Genomic DNA, 21,730 nt, shown 5'->3' on the forward strand with positions numbered 1-21,730 from the left:
ATCAATGTTCGTATGAACAATCATACCTATTTGGGGTTCACACCTCAACATAATATATGATTAGTAATAACACATATTGGAGTCTGATTATTGTTCATACTTCAATATAATATATGAAGTATATTCATCTATTTTGGTATGAACAATCACCAAATTTGCTTTATAAATATAACACAAAAGGAGTGAAATTGGTATTTAAAATAAAAATACAAAAATATGTGTTTTATCTATTATAACAACACAAAATGGATAGACAATGGGTGGTCGGGATTGTGTGAAGATCTGAGTTAGATGTGCGTGGGGATTTGTGTAGATCTTTTTAATGAGAGGGGAAAAAACGGCAACTGTTCATCTTTCCTATTTGCCTCTTTTGAGCTTTAAATCAAATTTAATACACATTTAATGGGGCTATTCATAGAGTTTTTTTTTTTAATACTACCTGTGTAAACTAACTTGAAATTCTAATAACTGCCCTTAACATAAGGAAAATTGATGTAAGAATTTGGCAGCTTCCTAGAATTTCCAAAAATAAGCGAGAACAATTGTGTTTAAATTTCCCTTATAATCACTCGCATTTACTCAAACATTAATAAATATAAAAACCATTGGGCGTTCCAAAACCATTTGGCACCCACTAAAATGGTGGAGCACTTTTGAAAGACCACATTCTCATGTAATAAAATTTCCATAAATTCACTAATTAGTAACTGAAGAAATGAGAAATAAGTGAATAAGCATTCTTCTCCTTCCCAGCCCAGCCCAGGCCTCATTTATGACAGGTGATAATAAAAAGAAAATGTATGAATAAAAGAAAAGTCTCTCTCACCAAGATTATTCTCTAATCTCAGTTAATCTATAGAAAATTCGGCAAGCAGGTTTGTCTCTACTCTCATCAACTCTATTCCTACAAATACAAAAGAAATTGTTATTGTATAGTTATTTTAAGATATTTATTCTCATTGATTTCGTGGTTTTAGGTTCTCTGGGGAAGCAAACGGCATTTGGTGATTGTAAATCATTAGAAGAAGTCGACATTCTGGTGATTCAAATTTTTCTTTTTATTTTAATTTTTGTTTTCCTGCTTTTATAGCAATTTCTAGACAACGTTGGAAACTACCATTGTTCAATTCCCTGTTTCAGCATTTTGTGAGAAGATTATTGTTGAAAGTTGAAATCAATTAGATCCAGTTCAGTAGATAAAGCAAACACCATATTTTTTAAGGCCGATCTTAATTTCAGGGAGCCAAACAACTTTAATCATCATTTTTCCATTGTTCAACCATTATTTAATTGGAGTATGAGAGCTTGATTTGAATTTGTTGTACGCCTAGATGACTGCTGATGCTGATCAATGGCACGGCTAATGTGTAGAACTTATTAATTAATATTTGATTATTGTCAATAGCTATAAATTATTTCTTTCTTAATTCATAAGTCACCATTGTTGGATTATTGTGGATTATAAAGTTAAACTTGACATAGATGTTGTTTCCATTTCGCATTTATCTTATTTATATATGAATCAGCAACATTGCATCAATTTCAAAGTTTTCCCCTTTAAGTATTTTAATTTTATTGATTTCGATTAGGCTCAGGGTTCTCAATCTCGTCAATGAAGGAGTAACATCAAAGCTTGATAGTCTCGCAAAGATAATAAATGTTTCCATATGAGAGTGACTTTTAATAAAGATTTCGCATTGAAGTTTGTTATGACATGATATATAACCATTGTGAAATGTTAGTTGAGATTTTGATATAATTTCATATGAAAAACCTCTATATGACAATGGGTTTTACCATAATAATAAACTACGCTTCTTACAACCAGTTATGTTTTTAATGGATCATGATAACATATTTTGTGGTTATTGATTCCCTATTGTACAATCTTTCTAAGAGGCACAAATTTTCATATTCTAATAATTCATATATAAGTAATAAATATGTCCATAATTTACCATATATTTATGGGAATGCGGAATTAATCTTTTAGTATGGGAAGACAAAGAACGTAAAATTTGAATCAAAACCTGGGTGGTGCCTCGTTCATCTATGTATGTATACAACGCACCATTGAACCGAGCGTCATTCCTGAGATCTCCAAACAAATCCATTACACTTTGCATCGTGCCAGAAATTGCAAAATTGTCAAACTGTCTCGGGTATGTAGTGCCCACCACCATCAAATTGGTTCGCCCATTTATCCAAAGATACATTTGGTCAGCCTTAGATGACATTGAGGCCCCAACATGCGAATCCAATCTTTGAGTAGACTTTTAAAGCACATATATTAATGTGTTAAAATGCCAATTAAAAGTGGAATAAAGGCATAAAATAATTCATAACTATTCAGTTTAATTTGTGAAATGCAACGATTGTGATAGAGGGTCAAAAACACAAAGTAGCACATGGAAACATTACATTATTATTAAAGATAATAATAAGTGCCGTAGTTATACCAATCAATTCATTCACATTCCTTATTACATCCTTAGTGATAATTTGTTTGGGTTTTATCTAATCGTCATATAATTAATGATTTATTTGCATAATGGATAATCTTTCCAAAGCAACTGATAAGGCTGCGAATAAAGATCTTACTTCAAGTGAAGACAAATTATCGGTTTATAAGCCAATATGCACCCTGGGCATCTTAGGTCAACAAGCTATCTCAATAGTATCTAAGCAACTACTTTTACAAAGCTCACCTAAAATTGTTTGTTGTGAATGGAAAAAATACTGAAGAAAATTTCTCAACAAAACCACAATGCTTTTGTGGTTTTGGCAAACTCGAGTCTTATAACAATTCATAATGCATGGAGAGCATCGATTAAGTGCTCTTTGAAATTAAAAATATTAGTGACAATAATAAATGTGTTGTCGACAATTTCTCGGTTTATAAATTCCACATCTAAACATGTAGTTCCAATTCAAAATAACATCTCTACAAATAACCACATACACAAAAGAAAATAATAAGGTGTACCAAGATTAATCCCACAAACAACATGATAAGTATTGCACCTAACAACAAACTGTGCCAGATGCACGGGTTATATCTAGTATCTATAATATTACGAAGGGGTAAAACAAGTATTTAAAAATAAAAATAATAATAAAATAAAAATAAAAATTCGGGCCAATTTATTTTGTCCTTTCTTTAGGGTTACTAAAATTTAAAAAGAGTGTTTACGGGGTACTTAATGCTATAATTTGTATTTATGAGTTACTAAAAAAACACGGTGCTAATAATGTAATATATCAAGCACGTACACGTTCATGTATTAGTTAATATAGACAGTGCATAAGTTAATTTATAGTATACGAGTATACGTATAGACGTAGACACGTAAATATTATTATTAATATTTATAATACACATATTTAATGTAATATTATAAAAGATGCATTTAATAACACATTCACTATTATGCTAAATGTTATATATATTTAGTATAATTTTACACCTAACAAATATACTATATATAATACTATATATAATAATAATGTTTGGGTTTGTTTTTATTTAGTGTAATATAATACTAAATTCTATATATCAAAATCAAACTAATCGGTTCCAGTTTCGGTTCGGATACCCATCGGTTTTTTACTATTCGGTTCTAACGGGTTCGGTTCTTTATCGGGTCGGTTCTTAAAGACCCACTTTAAATGGGTATAACATTTTAGGACCCAAACCCGCTATAAATGGTTCCGGTTCGGGTTCAGATAATTGGGTACCCATGCACACCCCTAATATTTGTTAGGTGTAAAATTATACTAAATATACATAATAGTCAATGTGTACCTCTTTTATGTATAAAGAAAAAATATTTATCCCTAGAAGAAAAACAATGCATAGAAACAAACTACACCAGATTTACATGAAAAAGAATGAAATAATCAGTATTACGAAGATAAATTTTCATTAGCTTATCAATTTCAGAAGAAAAACTTAGTAGATTAACCCAGGATCTATCTAAAACCTAGTTTCACACAGAGAGTGGGAAAGAAGAAAGAGAAGCACACATACAGTGGGAAGAATCGAAAACAATCAGTTCCGTTGTCACCATGGCATACACTTGGTATGTGTCCAGATTAAGAATTTGTAGAGCCTGTCCATTTCAAAATAATATTACATCCCAGGGATGTTTTCTATCTAAATCTCCTTCGTAAGTAAGAGCTGCATCAATTAAAAATTAACACATCCACTAAATTAAGCTCTAGCTTAAGATCCCATTATTATGAAAGAATGAACGTCACATGTGACCCAATTCCATGTCAATAGTTTAACAATACAAATTTATTAAGCATTCAAATACAGTTTTTCAAAACAGCAAGGACTACTCCACCCTGCTAAAAGAACGATAGCAATTACTTCGTTATTACTAATTTGGCACCTACGGGCAAAACTTTTTCAATGTGCTTACCTACAGACTCTGCTGCCCTTCTTCTAGCCGCATTGTTCGTAGCAGCATCAATTAAACCTTGATTGAAACTGAGGCTCTCTCGCGCTTGGACACCAGTATCATATTTATAAGTTCTCTCGACATAATAAATCTTCACAGTCTCGATAGCCTCGGCAATAATAACCAACTGCTTTGCAAATTCGAGTTCAACTTCACTCCCCGCCAAGCCACTGAAAACAAGCTCCTTGAGGCAAAGATGGGGCCTGCATCCACTAGGCTTTCTGACTTTTATGACTTTGTTGCCAGGCATCTCAAATGTTAACTGCAGCAAAGAAAAAGGAGATTCATCAAACAATGTCAAAAAGGAGGACTAAAATGCATCCAGAAATGCAAAAGTTCATCTCAGTTAACTTTCGTGACCGAGATATTATCACTAACAATAGCATAAAAGCTATGCAAACATGTTAGAAACTTCATTATAGATAGCAGAAGGTGAGCCGTTCTGCATAGAAACTGAACTGGGACCTTTTGGACTACTCATCAGGGAATTACATGATCACATACTTCAGTACTTGGTTGAAGCCATAAGAGACACACTAGGCTATTTCTCAGGATGCTTGATGAAATTGGCACCCGCTCTCAACACCCTGAGTGTAAGACATCCAGAGAAGTAAGTAACTTGCTCTTCCACCTCAAAGGATGACACACATGGATAATTGATCTCCGCAAATATTTCATGGCGTATTGCAAGAAATCCTCCACTGAACGAATTTCAGGTTAGTGGGGAGAGGATGGATTGTTTTTCATTCTCCCTCGCCAGATTTTCCCTTGTCCTATCCCTCTTGGTGTGCGTTTCTCTTTCCTCCAGCCACGTTTTCAGCTATCCCTCCCGATAAATCATAAATCCCTTATCCACTTATTCAACTGGATACTACGAACTACATTTATTACCTTTCTTAAAAAAGCATAAGCCAAACATGTTCTTCACCAATAGTTCTGAACTGTCATCCACTTACTGACGCAATGATTCCATGAATAATATAATTAATACTCGACTAAACTCTATCAGGACGACTTTTGGTGTCGATGACCTTTAAATGCATATAAAAACTCAAAAGTAAATAACAAATGAGATGCAGAGTAATGAGGAAGATCTCTTGTTCTTATGTGTAGATTGTAGGTACTTACCCTAATTAATCTGACGTTTTTCATTTGAAACTTTGGCAAGAGGTTTCCAAGACTATAAATATAATCGAAAATGAACTTTGAAATTCATGCCGCACATGATAATTTCACAAGTGCGATGCAACTACGATTCTGTCTCTTGCTCAATACATAGGAAGTAGCTATATGCAAGGAAAATCTATTCCAGAATGGAGTTGACATAAGAGTCCACACTATGAAAATTCCCAGTACTTCTTACATCTATAATTTCAGAAAAATTCATTGCGTCATATATCCATGTCGAATTTTGTTCATTTGCAACTTAATTATTAGAATGACTAGATATAATGTTCAGGAAATTGACTGTAATTTCTTTAATAAGAACTCACATGAATCTCAAACGTATGCAAGTATGGAGCGCTCTCTAGAAAAGTAAAGAATCCAAAAAGACTTCCTTTTATGCGGGACGTGATCAACACCAACTGCTTCAGATTACCAAATGTACGCAACCGTTTTGGTATCATATTTCTCTGAAAATTAGGCGGCGCAGAAAAGTAAGTTCTTTACTGGAAATGGAAGCCAAGTACTATAAACAATGTACAGAACCACAGTAAAATATTCTTCCACATACCTCAATATGGCAATGCAGTAACAAGGACTTCATTTGAGGAATATCTGTTGATAGTGTGCCTAGAGCATAAGTGAGACCAGCTACTATATTCTTGCAGATAGTGAAGATTACTACATTTACCAGCTGGGGTACATTCTGAAAGGAAAATCCTACCGGGATGCCATAGTATTCAAATGTGGTGAGATTGACGGCATCAATTTCTACAATTCCTAAAGAGAAACACTCAGCAATAACTAAGTGCTTTAAAGCAAGCGGTTCTCCAGCTATTTTCAACTCATCCAGTTTCCAGCAGTTTATCAAGCTCAGACGTTCCAGACATGAACAACTGGACAAGATGTGTCCAATATTTTCATCAAATATCCAAACAGCTACCAGTCGAGTTCTTTTAGAGACTTGAATCCACTTAAATTCCGTGGAGTATCACAGATGCAATAACATAAAGACAGGTACTTAAGAAAAGGAACCGTTTCTTGAACAAAAACCCATTCAGGAACACGATAAAGTTCATCCAAAGTTGGATACAAATATCTCAAATAAGAAAATTCAGACAAGTCAACATCAACCTTTGCAGCTCTCTTAACAATGGCAGTTTGAAGCCATCTATCTATCTCCCTAGTAAAATCGAAATTCAAGTAGAAACGAATCCTAAATGAGTTCACTGTAGAACAATGGGAAAGCCCTAATATCTGGTCAACGCGACTAACAAATTTGAGTCTTTCGTTTCTTAATAACTTTTTTTCTGCAATAGTTATACGAGAGCACTTTCTAAACCTTTGGTCAGAATAATCGGTTTCCATAACGTTGTCAGCGTCAAGATGGAGACTGGACCTAAAACTCATGGAACCTTTCCATAGATACCTCCATCTGTGTGAAAGAATGCTAGTCCTTGCTGCTTCTCTTAGTGTTATCAACGACAAGATCATGATAATAATTTCATCTGGCAAGCGACTTATCCCATCTCGTGTACTGAGAAGAACCTGGTAATTACGGACGGGAATCAAGAATGAGAGTGTGTATCATTGATCCACGGGTTAAGCAAATCTATGACAAGTGCATGTATGGCTTCATGCAAATGAGTCAGAGGATTATCTTTCTAAAGAACAAAAGGAAAATCACCTCATTATAGAAATAATCGTCGCAAAATTTCACCTCATACAAATAACATTTCCAGCCACACCAACCAATATCCTAGACCTTTAATTTTGTTGAAACTTCATAAAAGCTTTTCCATGTGTGTGTCTGTGTGTGTTGGGGGGAGAGAGAGAGAGAGAGAGAGAGATGCTCTCTTGTATGTATTCGTATACTTGGAACCTGGGGACAAGTTCATTTCCTAATGACTTGAACTCAAAGCGGGCCAAAAAGTTGGCAATACAACTGATAGCTTGTCAAGCTAGGGTTGTAGGAAACTTTTAACTTATTTGGTAGCTACAGATTTTCATCATTCGGGATAATATTGAATCTGGGAATGGCATAACTTGAAAGCCTTTTTTGTCAGGCTTGACTTGATTACAATAAGGTGAATTACTAAAACACATAAACTAAAGTATTTTGAAAATAAAATAATTTAAAAATGTAATTCGGTGAAAATTATCAAAATAACAGTAAGACCACAACAAAACACAATGCAGAGCACACAACAAAACACAATGCAACTCAACTCATGCAACCAGTGTAAATGCATATCTTAACTGATCAGGTATTCAGGTTTCATTTAAACATAGAATAAAGGTACTACTAGGTCAAGTTAACTTCAACGTCGACAGTACAAAAGCAAATCTCTAATAATGTCCGCCAGTAGTAGTCTAGATGTTTTTGAAAAATCACTCTTAGTTTAGGATTTGTTATAATATATTTACCTTCTTTCCAGACTGCTTCTCCATTGTTCATCACCCTCCCGCCTTAGTTAATCTATTACGTACTGCAAATAAAAATATATACCACAAGTATGAGAAATGTTTCGGCATAGGTGAGAAAAGTAAACATCCCATTAACTACAATAAGAAAATGCAGCCACATCAAGCCTTATTAACATCAACGTAACTAAAATGAGTAGGCATATATCCATTTGCAATATAACGACAATTCTAGCATAACATCAGCCATAACATGTATGACTCTTTATTTCCTAAATTTACTACATAGGTATGGATATGTACTGCTACTGTATATTTTACGCCGTATCATTTTCTTCTTATGAGGAATACTGATGATGGAGGAAGGGGGATGGGGGTGAGCTTAGTAAACTGTTAACATAATGGTTAGTTAATACTAAGCTTCAATTTTACCAAACAGAAAAAATTACTAAGCTTTGATTTAGTTCACCTAAGATCATCTCTACGTGGGTATGCATATTATAGCCCCTCCTTAGTTGTAGTGTTGATCTGCTCCAACTGGAATAATTTGTAAGGTGTACCATATTTAAAGAAGGGTGTGTAATTGTTGCTATTTATTGTGTCCGCCGAGACGTCATATGGCTCACATCTGTTGTTAAGCCCATTATTAGAGCATACTTGGCATACCTGGCAAACTATGGTTACCAAATCTGATGGAACACTAATCTTTATACGCAATGCAGATATCTATTAAGTATTAACATATGGGGCTTACTTAAACTTGAGTAACGACTAAGGCACATTCACATATGAGGCTAGGGGAGGGGGTATGTAGTTTATTTTTTCATTTTTCTTCTTCTCCTCCTTTGAAACTCAAAAACAAATGGAACTAAGAAACCTCATTAACTAACAGGTTTAGGGTCTAGAAAGCTAGTCATGTAAATTTGACTTGAATTGGTTAGTCACATATGATCATTTGACGCACCTAGAAATTGCAAAGAGCGCTGACATAATTATTTTTAACAAAATATCTCCTACCATTTATATCTTAATATGTTATCCACAAAAGAACCGTCTGTTCTGAAATCTAGTCGCATCAGATCCTTTGCAAATCAAAGACATGTAGGTCTTTCATATCCACCATCCCTTGGGTAGGGTAATAAATTTCAGAATAGGCTGATTCTTTGTGGATAATCTCTATATACTCTGAAGATCAAATCCATACAAAAATATTCCGAATCTAAATAACTACCGAGTCGAATCTAAAATTACTACAGTTGAATTCCCATACAAATAACGGCTACACGTAATACTACAAACATTCAAATACCATATAAAGCGATCAAATCAAGTATAAATTAAATGTAGTTCAAGAAATGTTGTTGATCTACGTACTGTCAGTTTAGTCTCCGTAAATTTCGTGTTCAAATAAATAGATAAATAAATACTAAGACAACATCAGCATACTGATCAGCATAGTCAATTAGTTCAAAAGCAATGTAAGATAAACAGCACATCAATATAATCCCCAAAACCATATCATAAAACAAGTTTCATGAAATTTAACTCAAAAAAACCATAAAAGTTCATCTACAAAGTCCAATGCATGGATAAACCAAGTTTAAACTCATCTGCTTTCCATTTCTAATGAATCAAAACAACATGCATTGTGGAAACACAAGATTTAGATCAAGTTGGTACTGAAGCTAAAACATAACCATACATTTATGTTAACAGAAACGAGTACAAAGCTAGCTATATGTTCTAACATATATACAGATAGCAAGAAACAAATCAGTCCTACATGCATCAAAACATCGAGAAAATCAGATGGGATTTTTCTTTAGTTGACCTAGAAACTACACAGTTGAGCAAGTGTTCTTACCTTTGTGTTTCTTGCAAAAGTAAGCAGAACAACTGAAAACAGAACAACAGTTATTTATACAAGGAGAGGAAAGGATGAGCTGGGCCCGGAAACAAATGTTCTTATTTAGCTCTTCTGATGAAACAACACGTGCATGTTGGAAACAACCTGAAGTCAACTGGTCCGGGTCACGTGTGCAGTACGTCTGATAGTGAGGTTTGTTTGTGGGACCCCTTGATTGCTTGTACGTCGACAGCCTAAATCTTTCCGAATCCTTGAAATGAATGCCACGTGTATATTCCCATGGCGCCAATTTTAAACCCCGAGTTTGACACTTCCACACATTCTTTGACTCGTGTTTTTTTCCATAACTGTTATACAAATACAAACCAAAAAAGTTTAATGTAATTATGTAAGAGAATATCTGCTGGCTCTTAACACAATCAAATGGCATAATGATATTTCTAGTTTTGCTCACGGTCTACACAAATTTGGAAGAGATAAATTATTGTTATTTTTTTTCTATGTATATATAATTGTATATTTGTCATTAGCATAAATGGTTAAGAAATAATTGTTATTAACATAAATGGATATATCGAAATAATTATTGTACCTAAAGAGTAGAGAACCATATTTGCATAGGAAAATATAGATGGAATAAATTTAAAAATGCATTAACTGTAACAACATATTAGAAAATCATCTTTAATTATTGAAAAAATAAACATATTATATATTCGGGTAGAGATTCTATCATATGCCCTGACAACTAAGAATAACTCTGCCACAAAATCGCCTGGCATTGTTAGTTTGATGTAAAGGTGCAAACGGATAGGTTCGGATTCAAATATCATGTATCCGAATCCGAAAATTTATATCGATTTCTGAATCCGAATCCAATGGATATTATTTTTTTTTATCCGAATCGGATATCAGATAATTATCCGATCCAAAAATTAATATTAATTAAAATTTTATTTGTTTTGAATAATTCATTTTACCACTATAAAAACGATTATAAATATATATATTTGTCATTTATTATTATTATTTTGTTATTATAATTTTATATTATTAGTTTATAATTTTATATAATATTTTATACAATAATAAATAAATTATATATAATATTACCATATATTTTATATAATATTTTATGGCCGGTCTTAATTTCAGGGAGCCAAACAACTTTAATCATCATTTTTCCATTGTTCAACCATTATTCAATTGGAGTATGAGAGCTTGATTTGAATTTGTTGTACGCCTAGATGACTGCTGATGCTGATCAATGGCACGGCTAATGTGTAGAACTTATTAATTAATATTGGATTATTGTCAATAGCTATAAATTATTTCTTTCTTAATTCATAAGTCACCATTGTTGGATTATTGTGGATTATAAAGTTAAACTTGACATAGATGTTGTTTCCATTTCGCATTTATCTTATTTATGTATGAATCAGCAACATTGCATCAATTTCAAAGTTTCCCCCTTTGGGTATTTTAATTTTATTGATTTCGATTAGGCTTAGGGTTCTCAATCTCGTTAATGAAGGAGTAACATCAAAGCTTGATAGTCTCGCAAAGATAATAAATGTTTCCATATGAGAGTGACTTTTAATAAAGATTTCGCATTGAAGTTTGTTATGACATGATATATAACCATTGTGAAATGTTAGTTGAGATTTTGATATAATTTCATATGAAAAACCTCTATATGACAATGGGTTTTACCATAATAATAAACTACGCTTCTTACAACCAGTTATGTTTTTAATGGATCATGATAACATATTTTGTGGTTATTGATTCCCTATTGTACAATCTTTCTAAGAGGCACAAATTTTCATATTCTAATAATTCATATATAAGTAATAAATATGTCCATAATTTACCATATATTTATGGGAATGCGGAATTAATCTTTCAGTATGGGAAGACAAAGGGTGGCCGAGATTTCACAGGGATTTGTGTTTGTTTGGGAATAGATGTACGCTCGGAATCGTTTTGAAACATTTTTTTTTTAACTCATCAAACGGGCTGACTTCTTAGATTTTTTCTCGGTCTGGTGACTTGATTCTCAAGTTCACTTTTGATCTCTCAAAACAGAAAACCTCTGTTCTATGGAGTATGGTCTACATATGAACAAAGTACGCAAAATGTCACACATCACACGTACGTCTTCACCCAAGAACGCAAAATTTGAGTCAAAACCTGGGTGTTGCCTCGCTCATCTATGTATGTATACAACGCACCATTGAACCGAGCGTCATTCCTGAGATCTCCAAACAAATCCATTACCCTTTGCATCGTGCCAGAAATTGCAAAATTGTCAAACTGTCTCGGGTATGTAGTGTCCACCACCATCAGATTGGTTCGCCCATTTATCCAAAGATACATTTGGTCAGCCTTAGATGACATTGAGGCCCCAACATGCGAATCCAATATTTGAGTAGACTTTTAAAGCACATATATTAATGTGTGAAAATGCCAATTAAAAGTGGAATAAAGACATAAAATAATTCATAACTATTCAGTTTAATTTGTGAAATGCAACGGTTGTGATAAAGGGTCAAAAACACAAAGTAGCACATGGAAACATTACATTATTATTAAAGATAATAATAAGTGCCGTAGTTCTCAACCCTTTAACTTCTTCTTCTCCGAAGAATAAGTGTCGTCTCATAAAAATAATTAGGTGATGTATTCAATACAAGTAAATTTCTCTATGTGCCGTTTTAAATATTGGGTATTAATGAAAAAAAGGGAAAAATAAGAAAAATAGTAAAGGAGAAATATCTCTATGTGCCGTTTTAAATTATTATGTAAGAGAATATCTGCTGGCTCTTAACACAATCAAATGGCATAATGATATTTCTAGTTTTGCTCACGGTCTACACAAATTTGGAAGAGATAAATTATTGTTATTTTTTTTCTATGTATATATAATTGTATATTTGTCATTAGCATAAATAGTTAAGAAATAATTGTTATTAACATAAATGGATATATCGAAATAATTATTGTACCTAAAGAGTAGAGAACCATATTTGCATAGGAAAATATAGATGGAATAAATTTAAAAATGCATTAACTGTAACAACATATTAGAAAATCATCTTTAATTATTGAAAAAATAAACATATTATATATTCGGGTAGAGATTCTATCCCATGCCCTGACAACTAAGAATAACTCCGCCACAAAATCGCCTATGGCATTGTTAGTTTGATGGATGAAATCTCTGCCGATTTATTTATTTATTTAATCTCCTTCTCAGTTTCTTACCATTTTATCTCTTTTTTAAGAGTAAAAGATTATGCTAAAATACTTCTGCCCATTTGGGAAATATATAAAAGCTATGTACCATTTTATCTCTTTTTTAAGAGTAAAAGATTATGCTAAAATACTTCTGCCCATTTGGGAAATATATAAAAGCTATGTAAATACCTTTTGCTCTGAAAATACATTGTCAAAAAATCAAAATATAATGCAAAATTACGTTTGCATAAAGGAATACACTTATGAACTGGATCTTTGGACCACAGCCCAGAGGTGAAGAGTGTAAATCTGTTTCGCTTCGATTGAACAAAGCCCAATCCTATGATCCTACGTACTTCAACACTTCTAAGTTTTAAACACCGGATATATACCCAAAGTTTCTTGATCTTGAAGTCCGAACTAGAAACCTGGAAAGAGAAAAACACGGAGTTCAGTGGACTCATCTTTTGTCAGTTTTAAGTCGACCGGAGTTGAGAACTTCTGACTAGCGCTTCCACCATGTCTATATAGTAATATGCTTGATTTTCATACACCGACTGAATGTTGATTCATAGACTTCACACCTTTAGCGCCGGTCTGTGGCTCAGTTCTGGCAATGCTATCTAAGTGTTTCAGACAGCATTTAGACAATTCCTGGAATATGTATCAGTGTATCCTATGAGCGTTTGAACTGATAGGATCCAGAATCACATTTTGATCCATTTTAGGTCCAATCAAAATGCATACAAGCTTAACTAAAAATACATACATGACTACCTGAATTCTATCAGCTGGATCAATATATGTTGTGATTTATTCCAATCTTCCCTTTCTTCGTATAACAAACAGCTAAACAGCAGAAAATTTGGAATTCAATTATATCACTGCTCAGCAAAACCTTTTTCTATTGTATTCCTATATCTTGACCAGACCAGACAGTGATCCGTGTAACTCGTGTTAGTTAATAATTCAATCATTTCCTTCTTGATTGAATTTCAATCAGTATGTGTAGTTGACCAAGTTACGAAACTTGTCTGACCAACAGATCTCTTGCCATGAGTAAAATAATATCTTCAATTAAAGGATGATAAGAAGGTCATGCCACAATGGATGCTACCGCTGCTTTTCTTTCTGACCGCTTTGGAGTGGTTGTCTTTATCACTTTAGCCCTTCCTGAAAAAAGTAAGGTTCTTAGTCTCTTACTACCAGTACATCCATTCCCACAAACCAGACTTGCAATAGCTAGGTGCAGTATGCAAGTTTACGTTATAAAAACGTGCTGGCTTTAGATCTATCCACCTAGACAAATCAGGTACAGCTACATGCCACAAGGTCAAAATTGACTGTGGCAGCTCTATTTATAAATGAAACCCATACAAACAGTTCAGCTCAAGAAACTGCATGCACTTTGCAGGCCTCACAGTCACACTAGAAATACAATCAACAAAAACTACCTAACCATTTTACCTGTCCTAATACAAAAGAGTATTGGTAATTCTGGCACTGAAATTTGATACAAAAGCTTTCTATCAAATAAGTTATAGATCACTGACCTTCTTCCTTTTCTGTTTTTCTTCTGCTACGCCATAAAAGTCGGATTGGTGTACCAGCAAACCCAACATCTGTACGTAGCTGCTTTTCCATGTAACGGCGGTATGTATCAGAGAAAAGTTTTGGATCATTAACAAAGAAAACAAACGTTGGTGGACGTATCGCAGCCTGCACAATAAGATAGAAAAGCCCTCTTAAGCTTATTTCCAAACTTCCAAAAGACATGCTGCTTATACAACGTCAAAAATTAGCCAGTAAATTACTTATAGCTCAGCTAATCAAGGTTTATAACAGCTGTTTCTCAACCTTGATTTTAAACAGAGAACATAGCAGGAACATGAAATGACACATCACTATAAAAAAATGATTCAGAATATTTCAGTGCTGCAATTGTACATACCTGTGTGCAATAATAAAGACGTCCTCTTTTTCCACCTCTGGTCCTTGGAGGTGATTTGAAAGCTAATGCTTCCCGTACTACCTGATTCAAAATAGCCGTACTTAGCCTTCTCGACCTTTCTTTCTCCACAATACTAGCAGCAACAATGACCCTGGTAAGTAAAATAAGGATATGTAAGCTAAAGTACATTGAATGAAAACAAGAGAGAATGATGGTTGAATAACACTCTCAAAACGAACACCAGGAAAGACAACAAAACATATAATAAGCAAATGGACAAACAGCATATATCTTTTCATGACATGGTTCGTAGTGATCTTAATCACAGTCAATGACAAAAAGAACTTGAAATTAAAGCTCAACAAGAAACATACACAGCTAAGAAAGCACATACTTTTCAACACTGTGGCCAACCATTGCAGTGGAATAAACTATTGGCGCCCAATTAAGACTCCGAAGCTTCTCCCTGACATCCTCTTCATAATAGCTCGCTGTCTGCAAATTTTTATTTGGTATGGTATCCCATTTGTTAACAACGATCACACAACCTTTCCCTTCTCTCTCGATTCTTTCTGCAATCTTGTAATCCTAGAGAATACAGAAATGTTAGTAATGAGACCAACAACCAGTTAATTCGTGCAAGTAGAAGCAATGGCACAGATTAGTGGTCTTATACTCTTATAATTAATATATTCAGGCAGGCACCTATAACTCGAGGCATAAGGGATGAGCCAAGTAACCTAGAGCCTAAGCAAGTCTAGAAGACGGACCCACACACAATTTTGACAGAGTAGATCTGATACTCAGCATGCATAACTGCAGATTATGCCAAAACCCATCTTTGTGTACTCAATAATGTTATATCTATGCTTTTAAAGATACAGGATTCTAGCACCCCATCAACAAGCTTGCATATCATTTACGAACATTTGATCCCTCACCAAGAATGGTGCAAATCACGGTTGTTTTTCCTAGGATATCATTTCTTCCAGGCTCATTGATGTACATACTGTTTCCAAGTGACAGCATCCTATCCCGGAATTCATGGATTACAACATTTCATCTAACACAAGTTTTCTTTAACATAGAACGACATGTATTTATAGACCAATTCATCAATGACATGCCAATGCACTAGGATATGGTCAATCTCTGCACTCTGCATGCCCTCCTGTGGAGAAATTTATAATACCCATTCCAACAATTGACATTATCAGATCCGCATGCAATCAGAAAAGTCAAAGTTCAGGGACAAGTACCTGCTCTGTTATACAAGCCAGAGCCTCAATAACAAGAGCAACGACATCCGCACGACGAATAGCCCGAAGTGCCCGGTTCACTGATAATGCCTCTGTCGTGCTACCAGAGGAAACTACCACTGCCCTTCTTCTAATCCCAGCTGTGTCAATAAGCTTGAACTTCTGCAAAACAGATTACTATGAACATCCACCAGAAAAGTTGAAGCACGAAAGAAAAAAATGTTTCAACTATAGTCTATCGTTGTCAATGAGTTTGCTCCTGCAGATGCTTTAACTTTTTAAGAAAAAAATAATAATAAATAAGTAAAGGATTTCAACTATGCTCGGAAGGTTACCAAGGATCTCGCTTTGATAACAGATGCTTTAACTTCAGGAAATTAGGGGGAGGGGAAATGAGATGCTTTTACACAAAAAAAATAAGGTTCCCACCTTATACAGTACATGTAAGCACATAAATTCATGAAAACAGAGGATGCAGAAAGGAAGGCAAAATTCTAAACAATTAACATTTGGGTGAACAGTATCTTATATATAAGAAGCATACCTGACCATCTGGCCCAGTAAATTCTGTATCAATTGCATCTCGAGTAGTACCACTGATAGGGCTAACAATTGTCCTGTCCTCTCCAACTAATGCATTCAAAATGCTACTTTTACCAACATTTGGCCGGCCAACTATAGCAATTGCAGGAATATAATTTTCCTGTTCAGTTTGATCCCCCATGTCCTGCAATTAACATATATGGGCATATCAAAAAGATTTATGAGCAAAACCAAGAAGTGGTCTACTGGTCAAGCCTTGGGAGACTGGGCTCGAGGAGGGGGGACATGTAGTTTACTTCATAAAAAGGTTATGTGTGCCCTCTAGTTATAGGTGGGGTGGGTGGTGACAGAATTAATGAAAATGTATATGATGAATTCCTTATCAACAATTGAAAATTACTAATTACGTGGTAGAACAGTACCTCAACTGTTTTTAGATGGGAACAGACAAGATCAAGAAGCTCCCCAGTTCCAGTGCCGGACAAAGCAGAAATTGGAAGTGGAGAAAACCTAATTGATTAACCAAAAAGTACATGTAACATGATTAACAGATCCAAAAATAAAGAAAGTATTTGGGATGGCAGAAAGTAAAGAACCTCTATATACTGGCGTTTTATATACTGAGAAAACAAAATAGATGGAAGATAAAATCCACGAAAAAGAATAAATACATAGATGCAATGAAGAGTAGATCAAGGTTAGCTAACGAATGACAAATATATATTTAAATCAAATGAATGAGAGAAAGAGAAAGACAAGTATTCGAGTTATTCCAAGGGAATTAAGCTCATAAAGACATCACCTTACCAACAACAACAAAAAAATTATTGAACTAATTACTAATCCTAAAGCATGTTCAGATTGATACAGGAAGCACCCGTAGACTACTACATATACACTAAAAGAACACTATAAACATCATGACTTTTTGGTGTACTGCAATTTATATGGTTAGAATTATATCAAAGTAGCCAACCAGACAAAAGAAGATATAGCTCACCCTAAGGACCAAAACTCTGAAGCTTGTATGATTCCCTTGCGTGGAGACTCACACTTGTTCACAGCAAGTATGATATCCTTATCTGAAAAATTCTTACGCAGCCAGTCTGCTATTTCCACATCTGCTGCGGTTAGACCTGCCTGTTCAGTATTCTCTTATCTCATATTCGTACTAAAAAATGGTATTCCCATGTCCATCGTGACGAAAAAAGAAAATGACACTAGGCAACGAAAAAGTGGAAAAGAAGAAGGACACTGTGTTTCACTGGAAATTATGAAGATTTGGGTAAACACAAAGATCAATGACATGTAAAACCAGTTGAAAGTTGGAGGTGTCAGCTATCCAAACCTATAAAATTTTCAAAGAATAATCAGCGCTATTTAAATACATGAATAAAATACTTCTAGTGCTTATCATTCATTGAAGAAACACCTAAATTCTCTAATGTATAAGCAGCTCTAAAGTATTATATCAGCAAGAGCTTCTTAACCAAATGTAGGATGTAGAATTTCTACTTATGGAAGTAATATATAGGTGTCTATGCATTGCGTAAGTGAAAACCATACAAGATAGATATACGAATCAGTGCAATAATGCAAACATATGATCACGTGTTTGGAAGTTCATAAGATAACTAAAAGACTTTCTGTCTTTATGATGTCTTCAAATGCATGGGACGTGTTCTAAAACCGAGAATTGAGACACACATAAACTCTAAACATTATCTCACAATACCTGGCCATCCACAAGGAATATAATTGCAGAAGCTTCTTCTACAGCAGCAGTCGCCTGTCTCTCAATCATGGAAGGCATCCTAGCAACAGCTGCCTCCCTGGAGGCAAGTGAAATTCCTTCCATACCGATGGTTGTTGTTATAGCCAAATCTTCCATGATATTAGCTTGTGATTTTGAAACAGTCAGAACCCCTCCAGTATCTACAACCATGAATTCATGATTTCCCCAAAAAGATCTTCCATATAAGCGATCCCTTGTGACACCAGGTTCATCCACCACTATAGCATTGTTCCCCTACAAAAAAATCAATAGAAGAATATTCAACTACCCGAATCCAAATTACCCTAACTTGTCTACAATTATAAAAAAAAAAAAAAAAAAAAAATCTGAAAATGAAAGACGGTAGGATATACCCCAACAAGACGATTAAACAATGCCGATTTACCAACATTCGGCCTTCCAACAATAGTAACCTTAGGTAGAAGACGGTCAGGAACCTGCGTATATGAACACGAACACGGGAAGTTAGTTAACAAATGATCCTAGGTGTCACATACTAGTGAAAATTGAAATAAATGCTTACAGAACTAATACTCGAACTAGTTCGCTTCCTTTGCTTTCGTCTAGTTTCTTTTCCATCATCTGTATCTTCTGCAAACAAATACACATACAAGAGTAGTAAACTCTTTTTACTACGATTCTTAATATATTGAAGCAGAAAATAAAAGATGGTTAAAGAAATTGTACCTATAGCCAATTCACGTGACAAAGAGATAGAATACTCTCTAGCAACTTTTCTTGCTTCTTCTTCAAGTTGTTCTGTATCAAGTGACTCGAGTTCCTCGTCATCTGTACGTTCATCATCATCTTCATCTTCTTCTTCACTCACGAATTCATCGTCTGCAGGAGACAATGAATTGCAAATGAAATTAAAGCGGGTTTTGCAGACTTTCAAGTTTGATGCAGAGAAGTTGAAAGAGTTGAAAGAGAGAGATGGATTTAGGAAGAGGATTGGTGGGGTAAATTTTTTGGAGGGAAGATTTGAAGTGAAAGAAAAAGGATGAAGGCTAGCTGACATTGTTTCAGTGTTCACTACTTCACTTCGTTGGCGGTATAGTTTATCTTCTTTTAAGGGAAGGTGTTAATTGGGTTGGGCTTTCGGAGTATTGGACTTTTTAGTATTGGGTTTGTAGAAGACTAAATTGCTCAATTAGCCTTATGAGAGTTCTAAACATTTGGTAAAGTAACATTCTAGGCCCCCACCCCCTAGCCCCAAAAACTTTCACTCAACTAGAATTGATTGCATAGTTTAGTTCATTGTATTGTTTGTTTGTTTTGTTAATTGATTGAATTTTCATTTATAAATGCATCTAATTGTCTAGTCTCTCGACTCTTTTTTTTGTTTTTTTTCTCGATTTTTCTCCCTACAATTGTCTATGCACTTATGCAGAAGCATTCTTTCTCACACGTGGAGAGAACGAGTGGTATTTAGAGCCTTCTTCGACGCTTCCAACAGAAACTGATTGATTTAGAATTTTTCAAGAGCAAGGCTGGAAATATGTATTTCTGATTCATTTATATTTCATTGGCTTGTTTTGGTTGATGAATCCCATATTAACTACAACAAAGTGCAGTCAGACCACTAGATTTATCACTCGCAATAATTATTGAAGGAACTTTGAAACGTGACTTGCAAGAGAACTAGTACACGTTCAATGGGGATAGCCAAAATGCATTTCAATGTTTTTTGACTTTTTTCTTAATCAGACTGTTGCAGAGAACTACGCCGAATATGGGTCCAAACTACAAGCAGGTCGTGCATACGACCTAAGGTCAGTTCGTCCAAGAGATATGGGAAATGTAACCGCTACAAACTAGTCAACATCGTCATTAATGAGGGATCATTACTTCGTAACAGAATGAGTAAAAGCAATCATCAAGACAACGCAAAAAGGAGATTTACGCCTATAAAAATAGGTGTCTTATCTATTCTCAAATGAGGCCAATTCTCCATCTTCTCGATCATCTATCTTCATCTCCCATCCAATCAACTAATAAAAAGCTTAAACTACATCTGACTTGATTCAAGTTCACTAAAGAACTCGATACGTAGGCAGCTCGACAATGGCAAATGGCTTATGATGGAGGAACATACAAACATAAATATGACAAATTTACCATAACAATACTTTAAAAGTTAATTTTGTGTTTAACCTGATCAACCTATGAGGATAGGGGTAGATGAGATTGGTAATGTTATGACTGAGTTCAAATGATCGAACTGTCTACATATTCAGTTCTCTGGTGAACTGACATCAAGTTAGACGTAGTTCATATTGAAATTGAGTAATTAATTGGTGGTGGAGAGAGTGTGAGCATCGAACTCTCTCTCCTCTCTTTTGGTCCTTCTATTGTAATTTATAGCACATGACCTTTGGTCAATCCCTTTTAATGTGAGACTTGAATAAGTTTAAATGGAGGATAAATGAGTGCATGACTGCTAATACAGAATTGTTGTAACGTCTGTCTTTCATTCTTTGAGCGTTGTGAGACCTTACTGAGGTCTCGATATAAGCGATTTGGCTGAGGTCTTAATATGAGCGACCTGGCTGAGGTCCAGATATAATTATGTGATAAGCTGTGATGGACCATAGTTTGGGATTTCAAAATTGTTGGAATTTCGACCATCACAAAAATCAAAATTTCATTCGAAATTCCACCCCATGTATTGGAATTTACAAGGTGGCAAACTTCACCAGAAAATTATTTGTGGCAAAAGTTAAGGGAAACTCCATCTAATCTATTTATGAAAATTAAGTTAATTTAATAAAAAAAAAGTTAAAAAATAACAAATAAAAAAAAATTAGTTCATTGATGAACTTGGTTAATTGATCTTGATCTGTTGATCTTCTTCTCATAAGAACAATTCAAATTTCGTCGAACTTAGGTGGCTTTGAAGGAAAATAGGAGTTAGGTGGGTGGAGAGGAGATAATATTTTGTTAATTTTATTAGTTTTATCATTTTTTTCGTGGCTTTTTCGTCATTTCAATTATGTTTCTCACTTATTTACAAAATTACCA

General features: G+C 34.4%; 2 protein-coding genes across 3 annotated transcripts; both read right to left on the bottom strand.

The window, feature by feature from the left end:
- Positions 1-4,204: 4,204 nt before the first annotated feature.
- Positions 4,205-10,168, bottom strand: LOC147485201 (uncharacterized). Of its 2 annotated transcripts, XM_086573339.1 has the most exons (5): positions 9,919-10,168; positions 8,058-8,119; positions 6,202-7,178; positions 5,960-6,100; positions 4,205-4,728 (listed from the first exon to the last, which is right to left on the bottom strand). In XM_086573339.1, the coding sequence occupies exons 3-5, from the start codon at positions 6,232-6,234 to the stop codon at positions 4,372-4,374; spliced, it is 531 nt and encodes a 176-aa protein (XP_086429465.1). In that variant the 5' UTR covers positions 6,235-7,178; positions 8,058-8,119; positions 9,919-10,168; the 3' UTR covers positions 4,205-4,371. The 2 variants fall into 2 exon arrangements, with proteins under 2 accessions (XP_086429465.1, XP_086429466.1); XM_086573340.1 differs by lacking the exons at positions 5,960-6,100; positions 6,202-7,178 and having other exon boundaries at positions 9,919-10,033.
- A 3,644-nt stretch (positions 10,169-13,812) lies between these two features.
- On the bottom strand, positions 13,813-19,761 carry LOC147485202 (uncharacterized). Its single transcript, XM_086573358.1, has 12 exons — positions 19,397-19,761; positions 19,233-19,300; positions 19,063-19,146; positions 18,650-18,943; positions 17,915-18,054; positions 17,337-17,424; positions 16,916-17,098; positions 16,372-16,533; positions 15,507-15,700; positions 15,113-15,263; positions 14,715-14,880; positions 13,813-14,334 (listed from the first exon to the last, which is right to left on the bottom strand). The coding sequence occupies exons 1-12, from the start codon at positions 19,725-19,727 to the stop codon at positions 14,258-14,260; spliced, it is 1,938 nt and encodes a 645-aa protein (XP_086429484.1). The 5' UTR covers positions 19,728-19,761; the 3' UTR covers positions 13,813-14,257.
- Positions 19,762-21,730: the final 1,969 nt, after the last annotated feature.

This window comes from Coptis chinensis, chromosome 7, assembly GCF_015680905.1.
Source record: "Coptis chinensis isolate HL-2020 chromosome 7, ASM1568090v1, whole genome shotgun sequence".
In the NCBI taxonomy this organism is placed as follows: domain Eukaryota; kingdom Viridiplantae; phylum Streptophyta; class Magnoliopsida; order Ranunculales; family Ranunculaceae; genus Coptis; species Coptis chinensis.

Bases quoted from the DNA above. Each gene is read 5' to 3' on its own strand.
- LOC147485201 (XM_086573339.1), bottom strand. From the start codon at position 6,234: ATGAAGTCCTTGTTACTGCATTGCCATATTGAG. The intron at 6,101-6,201 runs GTATGTGGAAGA...CCTAATTTTCAG, and splicing joins TACTGCATTGCCATATTGAG to AGAAATATGATACCAAAACG. The intron at 4,729-5,959 runs GTGAGTTCTTAT...TCTTTGCTGCAG, and splicing joins TGCATACGTTTGAGATTCAT to TTAACATTTGAGATGCCTGG.
- LOC147485202 (XM_086573358.1), bottom strand. From the start codon at position 19,727: ATGTCAGCTAGCCTTCATCCTTTTTCTTTCACTTCAAATCTTCCCTCC. The intron at 17,425-17,914 runs GTGAGCTATATC...TTAATCAATTAG, and splicing joins TCAGAGTTTTGGTCCTTAGG to GTTTTCTCCACTTCCAATTT. The intron at 14,335-14,714 runs GTCAGTGATCTA...TACTTTTTTCAG, and splicing joins AAAAACAGAAAAGGAAGAAG to GAAGGGCTAAAGTGATAAAG.